At 45.6% G+C, this 16161-nt stretch overlaps 1 protein-coding gene across 1 annotated transcript in view; it reads left to right on the forward strand.

The window, feature by feature from the left end:
• The window catches only part of LOC140456889 (uncharacterized), a 115852-nt gene extending 100491 nt beyond the window's left edge, over positions 1–15361 (forward strand). The window contains exons 5-6 of the mRNA XM_072550798.1: positions 11159–11297; positions 13500–15361. Coding sequence (XP_072406899.1) covers positions 11159–11297; positions 13500–14396 — 1036 coding nt within the window. The 3' untranslated portion in view covers positions 14397–15361. The remainder of the gene's footprint in view (positions 1–11158; positions 11298–13499) is intronic.
• Positions 15362–16161: the final 800 nt, after the last annotated feature.

The raw sequence follows: 16161 nt of genomic DNA on the forward strand, positions 1-16161 counted from the left end.
GCCCCTCTTATCCTGGAGAAATCATGGAATTGATGATTATGTCTGTCAGTAGAGGTTAGAAATTCAGAACAGACAATTTGAGATTCTTTGGAGCATGTTTTTCTCTCTTGTTTTTCCAGAAATTTAACTCACCGTCCCACACACTCTCCCTCCTCAGTCATTCTCTCTTCTGGCCATTGGGATACTGAAACTCCTCCTCTTCTGTATTATCTCATCAATATACATGCCATACGGAACAGGACATTGTTCAATATGTATTCAGAAATAGGGTTATGACTAGGCTATTCAGTCCCTTGAGACTTTGAAGGAGATGCTTCCTAACTCCTTCTCAATAAAGAAATATTCTGTTAGAAAATGAACAATCTTCGGATGATGAACCATCGATGGCCAACAAAGGGAGTTAAGGATATTATCAAATTGAAAGATGTACAATGTGACAAGGATTAATGGTCAGAAGATTGGGAAAATTATGGCAGGAGTGTGGTGAGTGGGACAATCCCTGGGATTTGTTCCTGTCAGATCTCCAGTGTCAGGAGTCTGGGGTGGAGTGGTGAGGAGAGTTACACTCTAGGGCTGTGCTCTGCTTCTCTCAGACTCTGAAAGGTCGGGTTCTGGGGAAATGGCTGGAGAAGGGAGGAGGCCATATGATGCCAGCCCTCAGAATATGAGCAGCCAGTGTTGGCAACAGGCAGGTTGCCTGGCTCATGCCCTCACCAAGATGGCTGGCGGCTAGTTTCCTGGGTAACCTGCCTCCACCCACAGGATTAACACTGCACCTGTTGGCTTTTATTCAGGGCCTCAAGCCTCCCCCTGGAGTCGATAGTTTGGTGATCTCCCCTTGGTGATGTATGTCTTTCTTCAGCTGCATGATGTCAGTGGTGACATGCAGCTCCTGTGCACAGTCTGGTTGAAGAGAATGCTTGAAGAGAATTGCCTGTCTTTTCCCAGAGCCTGATCCAGGATGGCGACATGGTCACCTCATGCTAGAACTCTCTCCTGTTATGAGTAGCAGCAGTCTTCGGGATTCTATGTCTCCGCCGATCTGACTTTCACAGAACTGACTCAGGCAACCAGGATGACCAGACTCTGATGTGCTGAATGGTGGAGGAGGCTGGAGGATGCACAGCAGTAGCACATTTGTTTTAATATTATTTATTTTTAGCTTGGGTTTCTGGTAACCAATGGGTGAAAGGTACTGTGCCCCTGTGCCATGGTTTCCACTTCTCCCTCACAACCTCCTCCCAAACCATCCGTTCTTCCTCAGGCTGTCCCCGTGACTGACACTGAGCATATTCAGAGCACTGTTCCCTCCTGTTCTTGCGCATTCATCTCAATAACCTGCTCAGGAACGCCCAGTTTGGATTTTGCTAGAGACACTCAGCACGTGATCTCATTACAGCCTTGGCTCAAATATGGACAAAAGAGCAGAATTCCAGAGGTGAGGTGAGAGTGACAGCCCGTGACACCAAGGCTGCATTCAACAGAGTGTGGCAAAACTGGAATCAATGGGTACCGGGAGCAAACTCTCCGCTGTTTGGAGTTACGACTGACACGGAGGAAGATGGTTGTGTTGGTTGGAGGTCAGTCATCTAAGCTTGTCAATGATTGCACAACATTCAGCACCATTTGTGCCTCCTCAGATACTGAAGCAGTCAGTGTTCAAATACAAGAAGATCTAGACAATGTACAACCTTGGGCTGGCAAGTGACAAGAAACATTTGTGACACACAAATGCCAAGCAGTAAACAATAAAAATCTCAATAATCACTGGCCCTTGATATTCAATGGTTTTACCATCACTGAATCCCTATTGTCAATATCTTTGGGTTACCATTGACCAGAAATTCAACAGGACTCATCACATAACATAGACACAGTGCAGGTCAGAGGCTAGGAATACTGCAATGAGTGACTCATCTCCTGACTCCCCAAAGCCTGTCCACCAACGACAAGGCACAAGTCAAATGTATGATGGAGTACTCCCCATTTATCTGGATTGGTGCACCTCTGACCACACTCAAGAAGCTTGGCATCATCCAGGACAAAGCAGCCTGCTTGACTTGCACCTCATCACGTGCATCCACTCCTTCCTCCACTGAAGCTCAGTAGCAGCGGTTGATACCACCTGTAAGACGCAATGCAGAAATGCACCAGCACCTCCCAAACCCCCGACCACTTCCATGTGGAAGTACGATTACGCACTGTATGGATCAGACCAGATCAGACACCCTCAAAATATATTAAGAAGGTAGCCCAGACTTTACGTTTTTCTTATTTTAAAGGTAAATGTGAGGTGCTGTGTACCAAATGCAATTTGATTGGTCAAACAACTCGATGTTAAGCAAAACATATTTTATTCATACCATAGTTAAAATATGACAAAAGTAAAAGGAAGGAGCAAATGACTGCGGATGCTGGAACCTGTAGTGAAAACAAAAGATGCCAGAGATCGCAGTAGGTCAGGCAGCATCCGTGGAGAGAGAGCAAGCTGATGTTTCAAGACTAGATGACTCTTCATCAGAGCTGATGTGAAATGTTTCCAAAGAAAAGAGGAACTTAGAATAACTTATCTCTATTTGAAAAAGTAACAGAATAATAGATTGCATTTGGATGGGTATATAAATAGGAAGGGTTTGGAGGGATATGGGCTGGGTGCTGGCAGGTTGGGACATCTGGTCGGCATGGACAGGTTGGACCGAAGGGTCTGTTTCCATGCTGTACATCTCTATGACTCTATAAAACAGTAACTGTTCCAATATAGTAACATCCCATATATACATTCTTAGCAAAAAGGCAAATTCAGAAAGACAGATTGCCTCACATGCAATCCTATCAGCAAGAAAGAAATACATCCAACAGCTCCCCAGAGCAAGAGAGACAAAGAGCATGTAGCAGCCAGGAGAGATTAACTATTTTCAAGCCCTGCTGAGACCTCTGCAACAACTGCTGAAAGTGAACTAAAAATCCTGGATCTGTGAGAGCTTAACCACACCCACTCAGGCTGCTTTTATTGTTCCAACTTTTAAAAGAAAATCCCGAAGGCCCCACAAGTTGTTTAGCTTCTCATAGACAGCTCATAACCTCCCCCAATCTTTCTTTCTAAAAGAAACCAAAGCAGAACACACTTCTCAATGCCTCAGCATTGTCACACCACCTACAAGTTTCCCTCCAAGCCACTTACCATTCTGACTTGTTCCTTCACTATTCCTTCACTGTCACTGGGTCAAAATCCTGGAATTTCCTCCTTACTGGCTTTATGGGTCTACATACAGTATGTGGATTGAAGTGGTTCAAAGTGGCAGCCCACCATTTACCTTCTCAAGGGCGACTAGAGACAGGCAATAAAATGCTGGCCAACCAGTGTTGCCCACATCCCATGAGTGAATGAAACAAATCTCTGGAGGGTAATCCAAGATGGAGGATGGGAAAAATTTCTGGCTGGAAGAGCTGCTCCTTTCTTTGAGGTATTTTAGGTGCTGGAGATGATTTTCTCGAATTCCAGGAGCAGTAATGACTGTTTTATATGCTGTTGCAGTGTTTTGGAACTTTGGAAAAGATAAGTCAAGACAACAGCAGTTTTAAAAGGGAGAAGAACAGACAAAGGAAGCACATGGTGAAGACAGTGCAGGAGATAGAGAGAGAGAACCTGCACAGTTACTGCCTTTGCTGTTTTTGAATTCATGTATCGATGGACACCGGAATGCATCTGGGAAAATTAACAAACAGTGAATTTCACAACTAATCTTGGAGGAACCGGTTTGGGCAAAGTTCACAGCACAGAATCAGATAAGTTAACTGTTGTTTTAAGTCTGTCCAAGAGAAAGGCTGTATTAGTGAGTACAGTGGGTTCTTTCTTGATTATATGTTTGTGGAGATAAGTCTCTTGATTAAACTTAAAATATAAGCCATAGCTATTAATTTAACCTGGTGCAGTGTTTTGTAGAGGAATAAGACGGTGTTATTTTCTGAGTCTGTAGATTGTGAAGGATCAAAAATGGCCTTTGCAGTGATATGTACTTCTTGTCAGATGTGGGAGTTTAAAGAGAGTTTAAGGGTTACTGCAGATATATATCTGCCATAAATGCTGGTGGATGCAAATCTTATCAGATCGAGTGGATCGGTTGGAGAGACAGATAGAAGCGATGAGGAATTTGCAACAGCAACAGGATGTGATGGATGGCAGTTATAGGAAGGGGGGGAAAGTCTCAGATACAGTCATATAGATGGGCTAACTCCAGGAAGGGTAAGAAAGGTAGGCACCTCAGGCAGGAATCTTTTGTGGATATACCCATTTCAAACAGGTATGCTGTTTTGGAAAATGTAGGGAGTGATGGATTCTCAGGGGAACGTAGCACAAACAGCCAAGTTTCTGGTATTGAGACTGGCTCTAATGCAACGAGGGGTACGTTGGCTTCCAAGAGATCAATTGTGTTAGGGGATTCTGTAGTCCGAGGTATAGACAGATGTTCCTGTGGCCAACAGAGAAAAAGCAGAATGGTGTGTTGTTTCCCTGGTGCCAGGATCAAGGATGTCTCAGAGAGGATGCAGAATGTTCTCACAGGGGAGAGGGGCCAGCAGGAGGTCATTGTACACATTGGAACCAACGACATTGGAAGGGAAAAGGTTGAGATTCTGAAGAGAGATTACAGAGAGTTAGGTAGAATTTTAAAAAGGAGGTCCTCAAGGGTAGTAATATCTGGATTACTCCCAGTGATACGAGCTAGTGAGGGCAGGAGTAGGAGGACAGAGCAGATGAATGTATGTCAGAGGAGCTGGTGTATGGGAGAATGATTCACATTTTTGGATCATTGGAATCTCTTTAGGGGTAGAAGTGACCTGTACAAGAAGGACGGATTGCACCTAAATTGGAAGGGGACTAATATACTGGCAGGGAAATTTGCTAGAACTGCTTGGGAGGATTTAAACTAGTAAGGTTGGGGGGTGGGTGGGACCCAGGGAAATAGTGAGGAAAGAGATCAATCTAAGACAGGTACAGTTGAGAACAGAAGTGAGTCAGACAGTCAGGGCAGGCAGGGACAACGTAAGACTGATAAATTATTTCAATGCATGGGGCCTAACAGGGAAGGCAGATGAACTCAGGACATGGTTAGGAACATCGGACTGGGATATCATAGCAATTACGGAAACATGGCTCAGGGATGGGCAGGACTGGCAGCTTAATGTTCCAGGATACAAATGCTACAGGAAGGATAGAAAGGGAGGCAAGAGAGGAGGGGGAATGGCATTTTTGATAAGGGATAGCATTACAGCTGTGCTGAGGGAAGATATTCCCGGAAATACATCCAGGGAAGTTATTTGGGTGGAACTGAGAAATAAGAAAGGGATGATCACCTTATTGGGATTGTATTATAGACCCCCTAGTATTCAGAGGGAAATTGAGAAACAAATTTGTAAGGAGTTCTCAGCTATCTGTTAGAATAATAGGGTAGTTATAGTAGGGGATTTTAACTTTCCAAACATCGACTGGGACTGCCATAGTATTAAAGGTTTAGATGGAGAGGAATTTCTTAAGTGCGTACAAGACAATTTTCTGATTCAATATGTGGATGTACCTACTAGAGAAGGTGCAAAACTGGACTTACTGTTGGGAAATAAGGCAGGGTAGATGACTGAGGTGTTAGTGGGGGAGCACTTTGGGGCCAGCGACCATAATTCTATTAGTTTTAAAATAGTGATGGAAAAGGATAGACCAAATCTAAAAGTTCAAGTTCTAAATTGGAGAAAGACCAATTTTGACAGTATTAGGCAAGAACTTTTGAAAGCTGATTGGAGGCAGATGTTCGCAGGATGGCTGGAAAATGGGAAGCCTTCAGAAATGAGATAACAAGAATCCAGAGAGTGTATATTCCTGTCAGGGTGAAAGGGAAGGCTGGTAGGTATAGGGAATGCTGGATGACTAAAGAAATTGAGGGTCTGGTTAAGAAAAAGAAGGAAGCACATGTCAGGTATAGACAGGATAGATCGAGTAAATCTTTAGGAGTATAAAGGAAGTAGGAGTGTACTTAAGAGGGAAATCAGGAGGGCAAAAAGGGGACATGAGATAGCTTTGGCAAATACAATTAAGGAAAATCCAAAGGGTTTTTACAAATATATTAAGGACCAAAAGGGTAACTAGGGAGAGAATAGGGCCCCTCAAAGATCAGACCTGAAAATGTGTTGCTGGAAAGTGCAGCAGGTCAGGCAGCAGTCCTCACTTTCCCCTCAAAGATCAACAAGGCGGCCTTTGTGTGGAGCCACAGAAAATGGGGGAGATACTAAATGAATATTTTGCATCAGTATTTACTGTAGAAATAATATGGAGGATATAGACTGTAGGAAATAGATGGTGACATCTTGCAAAATGTCCATATTACTGAGGAGGAAGTGCTGGATGTCTTGAAACGGGTAAAGGTGGATAAAACCCCAGGACCTGATCAGGTGTACCCGAGAACTCTGTGGGAAGCTAGGGAAGTGATTGCTGGGCCCCTTGCTGAGATATTTGTATCATCGATCGTCACAGGTGAGGTGCCGGAAGACTAGAGGTTGGCAAACGTGGTGCCACTGTTTAAGAAGGCGGTAAAGACAAGCCATGGAACTATAGACCGGTGAGCCTGACCTCAGTGGTGGGCAAGTTGTTGGAGGGAATCCAGAGGTACAGGATGTACATGTATTTGGAAAGGCAAGGACTGATTTGGGATAGTCAACATGGCTTTGTGCATGGGAAATCATGTCTCACAAACTTGATTGAGTTTTTTGAAGAAATAACAAAGAAGATTGATGAGGGCAGAGCAGTAGATGCGATCTATATGGACTTCATTAAGGCGTTCGACAAGGTTCCCCATGGGACACTGGTGAGCAAGGTTAGATCTCATGGAATACAGGGAGAACTAGCCATTTGGATACAGAACTGGCTCAAAGGTAGAAAACAGAGGGTGTGGTGGAGGGTTGTTTTTCAGACTGGAGGCCTGTGACCAGTGGAGTGCCACAAGGATCGGTGCTGGGCCCTCTACTTTTTGTCATTTATATAAATGATTTAGATGCGATCATAAGAGGTACAGTTAGTAAGTTTGCAGATGACACCAAAATTGGAGGCGTAGTGGACAGTGAAGAGGGTTACCTCAGATTACAACAGGATCTGGACCAGATGGGCCAATGGGCTGAGAAGTGTCAGATGGAGTTTAATTCAATAAATGTGAGGTGCTGCATTTTGGGAAAGCAAATCTTAGCAGGACTTATACACTTAATGGTAAGGTCCTAGGGAGTGTTGCTGAACAAAGAGACCTTGGAGTGCAGGTTCATAGCTCCTTGAAAGTGGAATCGCAGGTAGATAGGAGACTGAAGAAGGCATTTGGTATGCTTTCCTTTATTGGTCAGAGTATTGAGTACAGGAGTTGGGAGGTCATGTTGCGGCTGTACAGGACATTGGTTAGGCCACTGTTGGAATATTGTGTGCAATTCTGGTCTCCTTCCTATCGGAAAGATGTTGTGAAACTTGAAAGGGTTCACAAAAGATTTACAAGGATGTTGCCAGGGTTGGAGGATTTGAGCTATAGGGAGAGGCTAAACAGGCTGGGGCTGTTTTACCTGAAGCTTCGGAGGCTGAGGGGTGATCTTATAGAGGTTTTTAAAATCATGAAGGGCATGGATAGGATAAATAGGCAAAGTCTTTTCCCTGGGGTCGGGGAGTCCAGAACTAGAGGGCATAGGTTTAGGGTGAGAGGGGAAAGATATAAAAGAGACCTAAGGAGCAACTTTTTCACGCAGAAGGTGGTACGTGTATGGAATGGGTTGCCAGAGGATGTGGTGGAGGCTGGTACAATTGCAACATTTAAGAGGCATTTGGATGGGTATATGAATAGGAAGGGTTTGGAGGGATATGGGCCGGGTGCTGGCAGGTGGGACTAGATTAGGTTGGGATACCTGGTTGGCATGGACAGGTTGGACTGAAGGGTCTGTTTCCATGCTGTACATCTCTATGATTCTATGACCTTGTGCAGGCTGGAAGCCCTCCTCCTGTGCCACAATAACCCCATGATTCCGTCAAAGTTGTATAAGTGGGTAGGGGGGTATATCTAACACTGATAAAGAACAAGACCGAATACAGGGCATCAGAATCCATGCTGACTTGAAAAGTGTAATGGCAAATGAACTCAAAGTTCATTTAATACGCAACGATGCACTTTGGTTGGAAATTATCTGTACCTTTGAGAACCAGCAAGTTAATGGTGCTAAGCAACCTCTGGTGTTTGCTTAACCTGCATTTTTGGATGATATCATCCAGTGGCAGCTACCACACTTTTTTTTATTTCAAAAATATACTTTATTCATAAAATACTTTGATGGTCTGTACAGTTGGACATGCCATACATATGTAAACATTTCATTTGTTTCCATACCGAAACAGAGTAATCGTTCCTATTTACAGATCTGTACGATTATATTTTTAGCTGAGGCGTCAGCAGAGCCCAAATGACTGCGAGGGCCCCCTGTTCTTCTTTAGGCAGGCGGACATTACACGGTGGTCTTTCCCCATCGTGCCTTGGCGGCAGCTGCCCCAAGCTTCAGCGCGTCCCTCAACACGTAGTCCTGGACCTTGGAATGTGCCAGTCTGCAACACTCAGTCGGGGTCAACTCCTTCAGCTGGAAGATCAACAGGTTTCGGACCGCCCAGAGAGCGCCCTTCACCAAGTTGATGATCCTCCAGGCACAGTTGATGTTCGTCTTGGTGTGCATCCCGGGGAACAGGCCGTGGAGCACGGAGTCCCGCGTCACGGCGCTGCTCGGGACGAACCTCGACAAACACCATTGCATTCCTCTCCAGACTTCTTCTGTGTAGGCACATTCCAGAAGGAGGTGTGTGACAGTCTCGTTCCCCCCGCAGCCGCTTCGAGGGCAGCGTGTGGTGTGGCTGAGAGTCTGGGCGTGCGTAAAGGATCTCAAAGGCAGACCCCTTCTCACCAGCAGCCAAGCCATGTCTTGGTGCTTGTTGGAAAGTTCCGGCGATGAGGCATTCTGCCAAATGGCTTTGACAGTCTGCTCAGGGAACCGCTCGATAGGATCTGCCCTCTCCTTTTCCCGAAGGGTCTCAAGGACACTACGTGCTGACCACCTCCTGATGGACTTGTGGTCAAAGGTGTTTTTCTTCATAAACTACTCCACGAAGGACAGGTGATACGAACGGTCCAACTACTCGGAGCGTTCCGCGGAAGCGAGGCCAGGCCCATCCTTCGCAACACCGGGGACAGGTAGAACCTCAGTACGTAGTGACACTTGGTGTTTGCATACCGGGGATCCACTCACAGCTTGATGCAGCCACACACAAACGTGGCCATCAGGGTGAGGGTGGCATTGAGTGTATTTTTTCCCCCGTTGTCCAGATCTTTATACAGCGAGTCCCTTCGGACCCGGTCCATCTTTGACCTCCATATAAACTGGAAGATGGCCCGGGTGACTGCAGCAGCACAGGTTCTGGGAATAAGCCAGACCTGTGCCACGTATAATAGCAATGACAGTGCCTCACACCTGATGACCAGGTTTTTTCCCGTGATGGAGAGAGACTGTAGCTTCCATCTGCCCAGTTTCTGCCTCACTTTGCTGATACGCTCCTCCCAAGACTTGGCGCATGCCCCAGCCCCCCCCGAACCAAATACCTAGCACCTTCAGGTGGTCGGTCCTGATGGTGAAGGGGATCGAGGATTGGTCGGCCCAGTTCCTGAAGAGCATGGCCTCGCTCTTGCCTCAGTTTACCTTGGCCCCCAAGGCCCGTTCGAACTGGTCACATATGCACGTGAGTCTGCGCACGGACAGCGGATCCGAGCAGAAAACGGCGACGTCATCCATGTACAGGGAGGCCTTAACCTGCAGGCCCCCGCTGCCAGGAATAGTCACCCCTCTCAGGCTCACATCGTTCCTGATGGACTCGGCAAATGGCTCTATGCAGCACACAAACAAGGCAGGAGAGAGAGGGCAGCCCTGCCTGACTCTAGATCTGACTGGGAAGCTATCTGATTCTCACCCATTGATTGAGACTGCACTGACAATGTTGGTGTAGAGCAGTCTGATCCAATTGCAGATTCCCTCCCCAAAGCCCATTTTGGAGAGAACATCTCTCATATATCTGTGTGATATTCTGTCAAAGGCTTTCTCCTGGTCCAGGCTGATCAGGCAGGTATCCAACCCTCTGTCCTGCACATAGGCGATCGTATCCCTGAGGAGTGCGAGACTCTCAGCAATCTTCCTGCCCGGTACAGCACAGGTTTGGTCAGGGTGAATCACCGATCCCAGAGCAGACCTGCAGTACCACACACAGAGAACATTAGAACCCACACTCACACAACATACAATCAGTTCCCACACACACACGCAGAACAACCTACATGCACTGCACCGTTGGGACAGTGTGAGACAAAGTTTAGAAACACTGCCCCACACAACTGCAGTAAAACATCTGCTGAGGTAAAGATTTCAGTTGCCCCGTTTACAAGAGTTTACCTTCAATCCCTATGTGAAAGAAGCTTAAATAATTCATCATGATCAGTCCAGGTGAGAAAATATATCTTCCTATTTCTCCTTCCTTGCAAGTTCTCCCTGCTATCCATTCCCCCCTCTTTCGAAATGGCTGCATTTAATGCAGACCTGTCATCAGGACAGGGATGAAACGTTTCAGTTATATGGAAAGATTGGAGAAATTGTGACTATTTTCCTTAAAGAGAAGGCTGAGGAGAGATTTAATAAAATGTTAAAGATCACACAACGCCGGCACCTCCACATCAGGAGGGGTCTGGACAGAGTAGATGGGGAGAAGCCACTGCAGCTCGGAAATGGATCAGCAAGCAGAGAGAAACGTTGGAGAGTGTTTTGCAAATAAGCAAATGCGAGGTGAGAATAAACCTTGTCAAGCAAAGTGCATTTAGGATCTGGAATACATCGCCTGGAACTGCAGTGCAGAGCAGGTTTATTAGAAGCATTCGATGGAGCGTTGGATTTATTTAAAAAGGGGAACAATGTGCAGGGTTACAGAGAAACACATGCAGGCGATTGGACTGCAGTCCAAGTCCTCAATCGGAGGACTGGTGTTGCCACAATGTCCTCCAGCCCCTGAACAATTCTGGGGCGGAGCTGGAGGACTCAGGCACTGGTTGTCCTCCCACCAATCAAGGTGCACGGTGCTGTCACATGACTCCCTGCGCAGGCGCACCGCTTGTCTGATGGAAGCGCGAGGGAGTCTGAGAAGGAAGGAGATGGAGAATGGTGAGAAGTCGATAAAATGTGGAGCTGGGAAAAAGCGGAGCAAGCAGGTCAGTCAGCATGGGAAGAGTCGGCAGGACTCTTTATCAGGACTGGGTCAGGAAAAGAAAGCGAGTGTAGTAATAGAACCAATGTGGACTTTTAGGATTTATAAACATCTGGAAGGTGTTCAAACGTGAACTAGATGCTGCAGGCCCTATGTTTGTGACAGACTGGGACATGGTTACTTGTCTTTGGTGGCCTGGCATCTTTATTTGGGGCAACAGTTAACAAAATGTCTGCGCGGCGGCCATCTTTATTTGGGGCAACAGTTAACAAAATGTCTGCGCGGCGGCCATCTTTATTTGGGGCAACAGTTAACAAAATGTCTGCGCGGCGGCCATCTTTATAGAGGCAACGGTCTACCCGGCGGCCATCTTTATCGGGGCCATTTGGCAACGGGGCGCATGTGCATCTTTAATTTTTCAGGGGGTTGGGAGAGGATTCAGACCCAGCGAACTCTAGCCAACAGAAGTGTTTGTGTCATCCGCATTTTTAGACTTGGACTGACAGGGATTACTTTTTCATAGACTGCGGAATTTGAAGACAGGGAGCTCGATCCAAGTCTCACATCAAGATCTGAGTCAGTCACTCGATCCCACAGGAGCGGGATGTGTCTTTGTCAATCAATTCAAACATCAGTCTGACTGCAAACAGGAATGGGCAAGGTGGGGGGGGGGGGGGGGGAAAATAAGGGTCCACATTGAGGTGCTGCTCGACTATGAGCCTGTGTAAGTCTCTGAGGACCGTGTGGTCGGGGATTGAGTAACCAGGAACCTGTGTGGGTCAGTGTGGACAGTGCTAATGGGGGGGGGGGGATGATTGAGACTGGGAGCCTGTGTATGATGAATTTGGAAAGTGGTGATGGGGACATGAATGAAATTTAGTCACAGATGTCATCAGCAGCAGAGATATTGATTATTGCACCTTTCTAAGGGGTTGAGTGTAGGACACCAGTCAGGAAGTATACTTGCCTCGTAACAAAGGGACGCATCAGTGTTTCAGAAATAGATGAGCTGAGGCAGAGGACAAGTTGAGTTATGTTACTTTGATAGAAGCAGGCAACCTGGATGATAATAGGATGGTCAAAGTCAGTTGGGAGTGAAATAAGACATCAGTTCAGTGTAGAAAGCTGAAAATGTGTTGCTGGAAAAGCGCAGCAGGTCAGGCAGCATCCAAGGAGCAGGAGAATCGACGTTTCGGGCATGAGCCCTTCTTCAGGAATGAGGAAAGTGTGTCCCAGCAGGCTAAGATAAAAGGTAGGGAGGAGGGACTTGGGAGAGGGGCATTGGAAATGCGATAGGTGGAAGGAGGTCAAGGTGAGGGTGATAGATTGGAGTGGGGGTAGTGGCGGAGAGGTCAGGAAGAAGATTGCAGGTTAGGAAGGCGGTGCCTCACTTTCCCATTGAAGATTTTAACCTACTGCGAATCCTCTTGCAAGGATGCTGCACCGCCTTCCTAACCTGCAATCTTCTTCCTGACCTCTCCACCACTACCCCCACTCCGGCCTATCACCCTCACCTTGACCTCCTTCCACCTATCGCATTTCCAATGCCCCTCCCCCAAGACCCTCCTCCCTACCTTTTATCTTAGCCTGCTGGGACACACTTTCCTCATTCCTGAAGAAGGGCTCATGCCCAAAACGTCGATTCTCCTGCTCCATCAGTTCAGCGTATCCTCAATAGGGGTGTTTATTTTGGAAACTGAAGAAAATATTGAAATATTTAAATAGAAGATATTTCTGCTCATTCATAACCGGAATTCAGACAAGTTAAAGCGATCTGAAAGATAATTTAGCGGCTGCTCAGGTCCTTACAGGCAGAGGTTGAAGTTGGAAGAGTCTGCCAAAGTGCTGATTGAGTTGTAGATATAAAATTGTCTCTGTTGTCCTTTGCCTGTTCCACTTCTCTCTCTTGTCTCTCTTCCCATTGACGTCAAAACCTTGTGTCAAGCCAGACATTTCCCTGGTAGAAATGAATGACTGTTGAGTTTTTATGGTACTGACTGTTTTATGGTCACTTCCCTAATCCCAGCCCCCACCAATGACCAGGTTCATTCAGATCAACTTCATAATCTGCCTTTGTGTTTTAGTGGGTCATCTTTCACTCTCTTTTCTCTGTTTTCATAGACTTTTGGAAGGGAAAGATTTGCGGTCTGGAAACCCAAACTGAACATCACGTCAGGACCTGACCGAGCAGCCCAGTTTATCGTGACCTAGATATCATTGGATTTTGAACATGGAAGGAAATTGCAGCATTCGCAGGAGAGAGAAAGTGTACACATGTTCTGTGTGTGGACAAGGGTTCAGCCAATCATCTGAACTGTTGCAGCACAAATCCAGTCACACTGAGGAGAAACCTTGGAAATGTGGAGACTGTGGGAAGGGATTCAATTATCCAGTTGAGCTGGAATCTCATCGGCGCAGTCACACTGGGGAGAGGCCATTTACCTGCTCTGAGTGTGGGAAAGGGTTCACTTTGTCATGCAACCTATTGGCTCATCAGCGAGTTCATTCTGACCAGAGACCATTTACATGCCCAGAGTGTGGGAAGAGCTTTAAAAGTTCTGGAGAACTGATGCGTCATCAACGTGTTCACACTGACGAGAGACCGTTCAGGTGCTGTTATTGTGGGAATGGGTTCAGGCAATTATCTGACCTCACTGTGCACCAGCGCACTCACACTGGGGAAAGCCCATTCACCTGTACAGAATGTGGGAAGGGATTCACTCGGTCATCCCGCCTGCTGACTCATCGGCACACTCACACTGGGGAGAGGCCATTCACCTGCCCTGAGTGTGGGAAAGGATTCACTAATTCATCCAATCTGCTGAAACACCAACAGGTTCACACTGGGCAGAGGCCATTCACCTGCCCGGAATGTGGGAAGGGGTTCACTCGGTCAACCGACCTGCTGCAACATCGGCTAGTTCACACCGGAGAGAGGCCGTTCACCTGTCCGGAGTGTGGGAAGGCATTTACTCAGTCATCTACTCTGCTCACCCATCAGCGAGTTCACACTGGGGAGAGACCATTCATCTGCTCTGTGTGTGGAAAGAGATTTGCTCACTCATCCACTCTGTTGAGGCACCAACAAATTCACAAACTGTAATGATGGGATCTTCATGACAATCACATTCAAGACTGAACAATGTTCATTGGGATCTCTTACTGCTGAGGTTAAAAACATCAACCCACTTTTTAGGAATATTAATTCGAGTCAGAAACCAAATCAACTCAGTGTTAAATAAACAGTGTTGTGAAATTTTAATGTCACTAATATATGTCACTTCCTTGAGAGGGGCTTTCCCTCTTCCCAGTTTCCTCAATCCTCCCCTCCAAGAAGAATAAGGAGCTTGGATCTCTTCTAGGATGTGACAAGGGGAAAGAAGACTAGATGCATGTTTGACTTTTCAAAAAGCATTCAAAAGATGCCATGTAAAAAGGTTTCTGTGAAAAGTATATGCTCATGTTGTTGGCAGTAATATATTATCGATTGTGGGGTCGGTTCATGAACAGCAGCCTGATAGTTGGATCATTTTCAGGTTGGTAAACATTTAAGGTGGAGTGCCTTAAAAGTATTGGAATCTCAACGATTTGTAATTTTAAACTACTAAGATGGATGAAGGGATCAACAAGCTAAAGCTGCTGAGCAAGATGTGAGGAGCTTACACAGGATGTACAAAGAACATAGGGAGTAGGGGAAAGAAAAGACAGATCAAGCATAAATGTGGGATTTCCACTTGGTGCAAAGAATAGAGAAGCAAAATATGGAAAAGGATGGCAGAAAACTGTAGTTCAGCTAGATCTTGGCATCCTTGAATAACAAAGTGTGTACATTCATCAAATAATCATTAAGACATTTGAATTGTTAGCTCTTATTGCATGTCTCATTGTAAAAGTACAAGGCATTTGTAGGAATGCACCTCAGGTGTTGGGAATATATATTCATATTTATGGAATCATATCATAGAATCCCTACAGTGTGAATTATGTGAATCACTGAAAGATATGGAACTGTTCAGACAATTTCTGGAATTAAAAGGGTTTTTACTGTGTGGTTTCTTTGGAAAATAATGTCTCGTTCAGAGTATGTTGTGGTTTACCTGCTCAATGCAGAAAGTCAAATGACAGGAGAAAATGATAAAAGTTTTAAGGGAGATAGGAGACATGGTTTATGGCACTGAGTTACTGAAAAAAACATGGATTTTGAACAGACTGGGTTTCCAAATATTAATATTTCTGACTATAACCCTGAAAAGCTGAGCTGTTACCACTTCCCAAACCCTTAATCCAGTTTGATTTCAAAACAAATGAAAGCTCTTCCATCCTGTGGCTGTCCTTTGGTTTCAGACTCTTGGTCCTTTCCTTTTATAAGAAGTTAATCTTTGTAGTTTTTTTGTGTTGTGTGAGTGTGCCCTTAAGAAATGGGGATATAGTTGCTATTCCAAATTATAGATTGGATGTTAACTTGTGTTTGCCATTGGTTTTAAGAGTTTTGTTTTATAATAAATTGATTAAGTATTTCTTTTCAAAGAAGCCTGGGGAACGTCTCCTCTGTTTTGGATAGTAGTACAGACGGAAATTAATTGTTTGTTTTTGGGGATCACATTGATGCATTTACACAAGTAGTGTGACTGATGGGGTAATAGAGCTTGATGACCAGCGAATTCGTCCTGTCACAGTCTCAATAGTAAGCAGGGCGATATTTGCATTGAAAACCATGCAGAGAAGGTTCAGAGGCCAATTCCAGGGTTGAAAGGATTATCGGATGAGGACAGGTTTGGGTCCATATCCGGTTTAAAAACATGAGCGGTAATCTCATAAAAATGTAAGATTCTGCTGAGGCCTGACAGGTTAACTGCTGAGAGTTGGGG

This window comes from Chiloscyllium punctatum, chromosome 31 (assembly GCF_047496795.1).
Source record: "Chiloscyllium punctatum isolate Juve2018m chromosome 31, sChiPun1.3, whole genome shotgun sequence".
Lineage (NCBI taxonomy): Eukaryota > Metazoa > Chordata > Chondrichthyes > Orectolobiformes > Hemiscylliidae > Chiloscyllium > Chiloscyllium punctatum.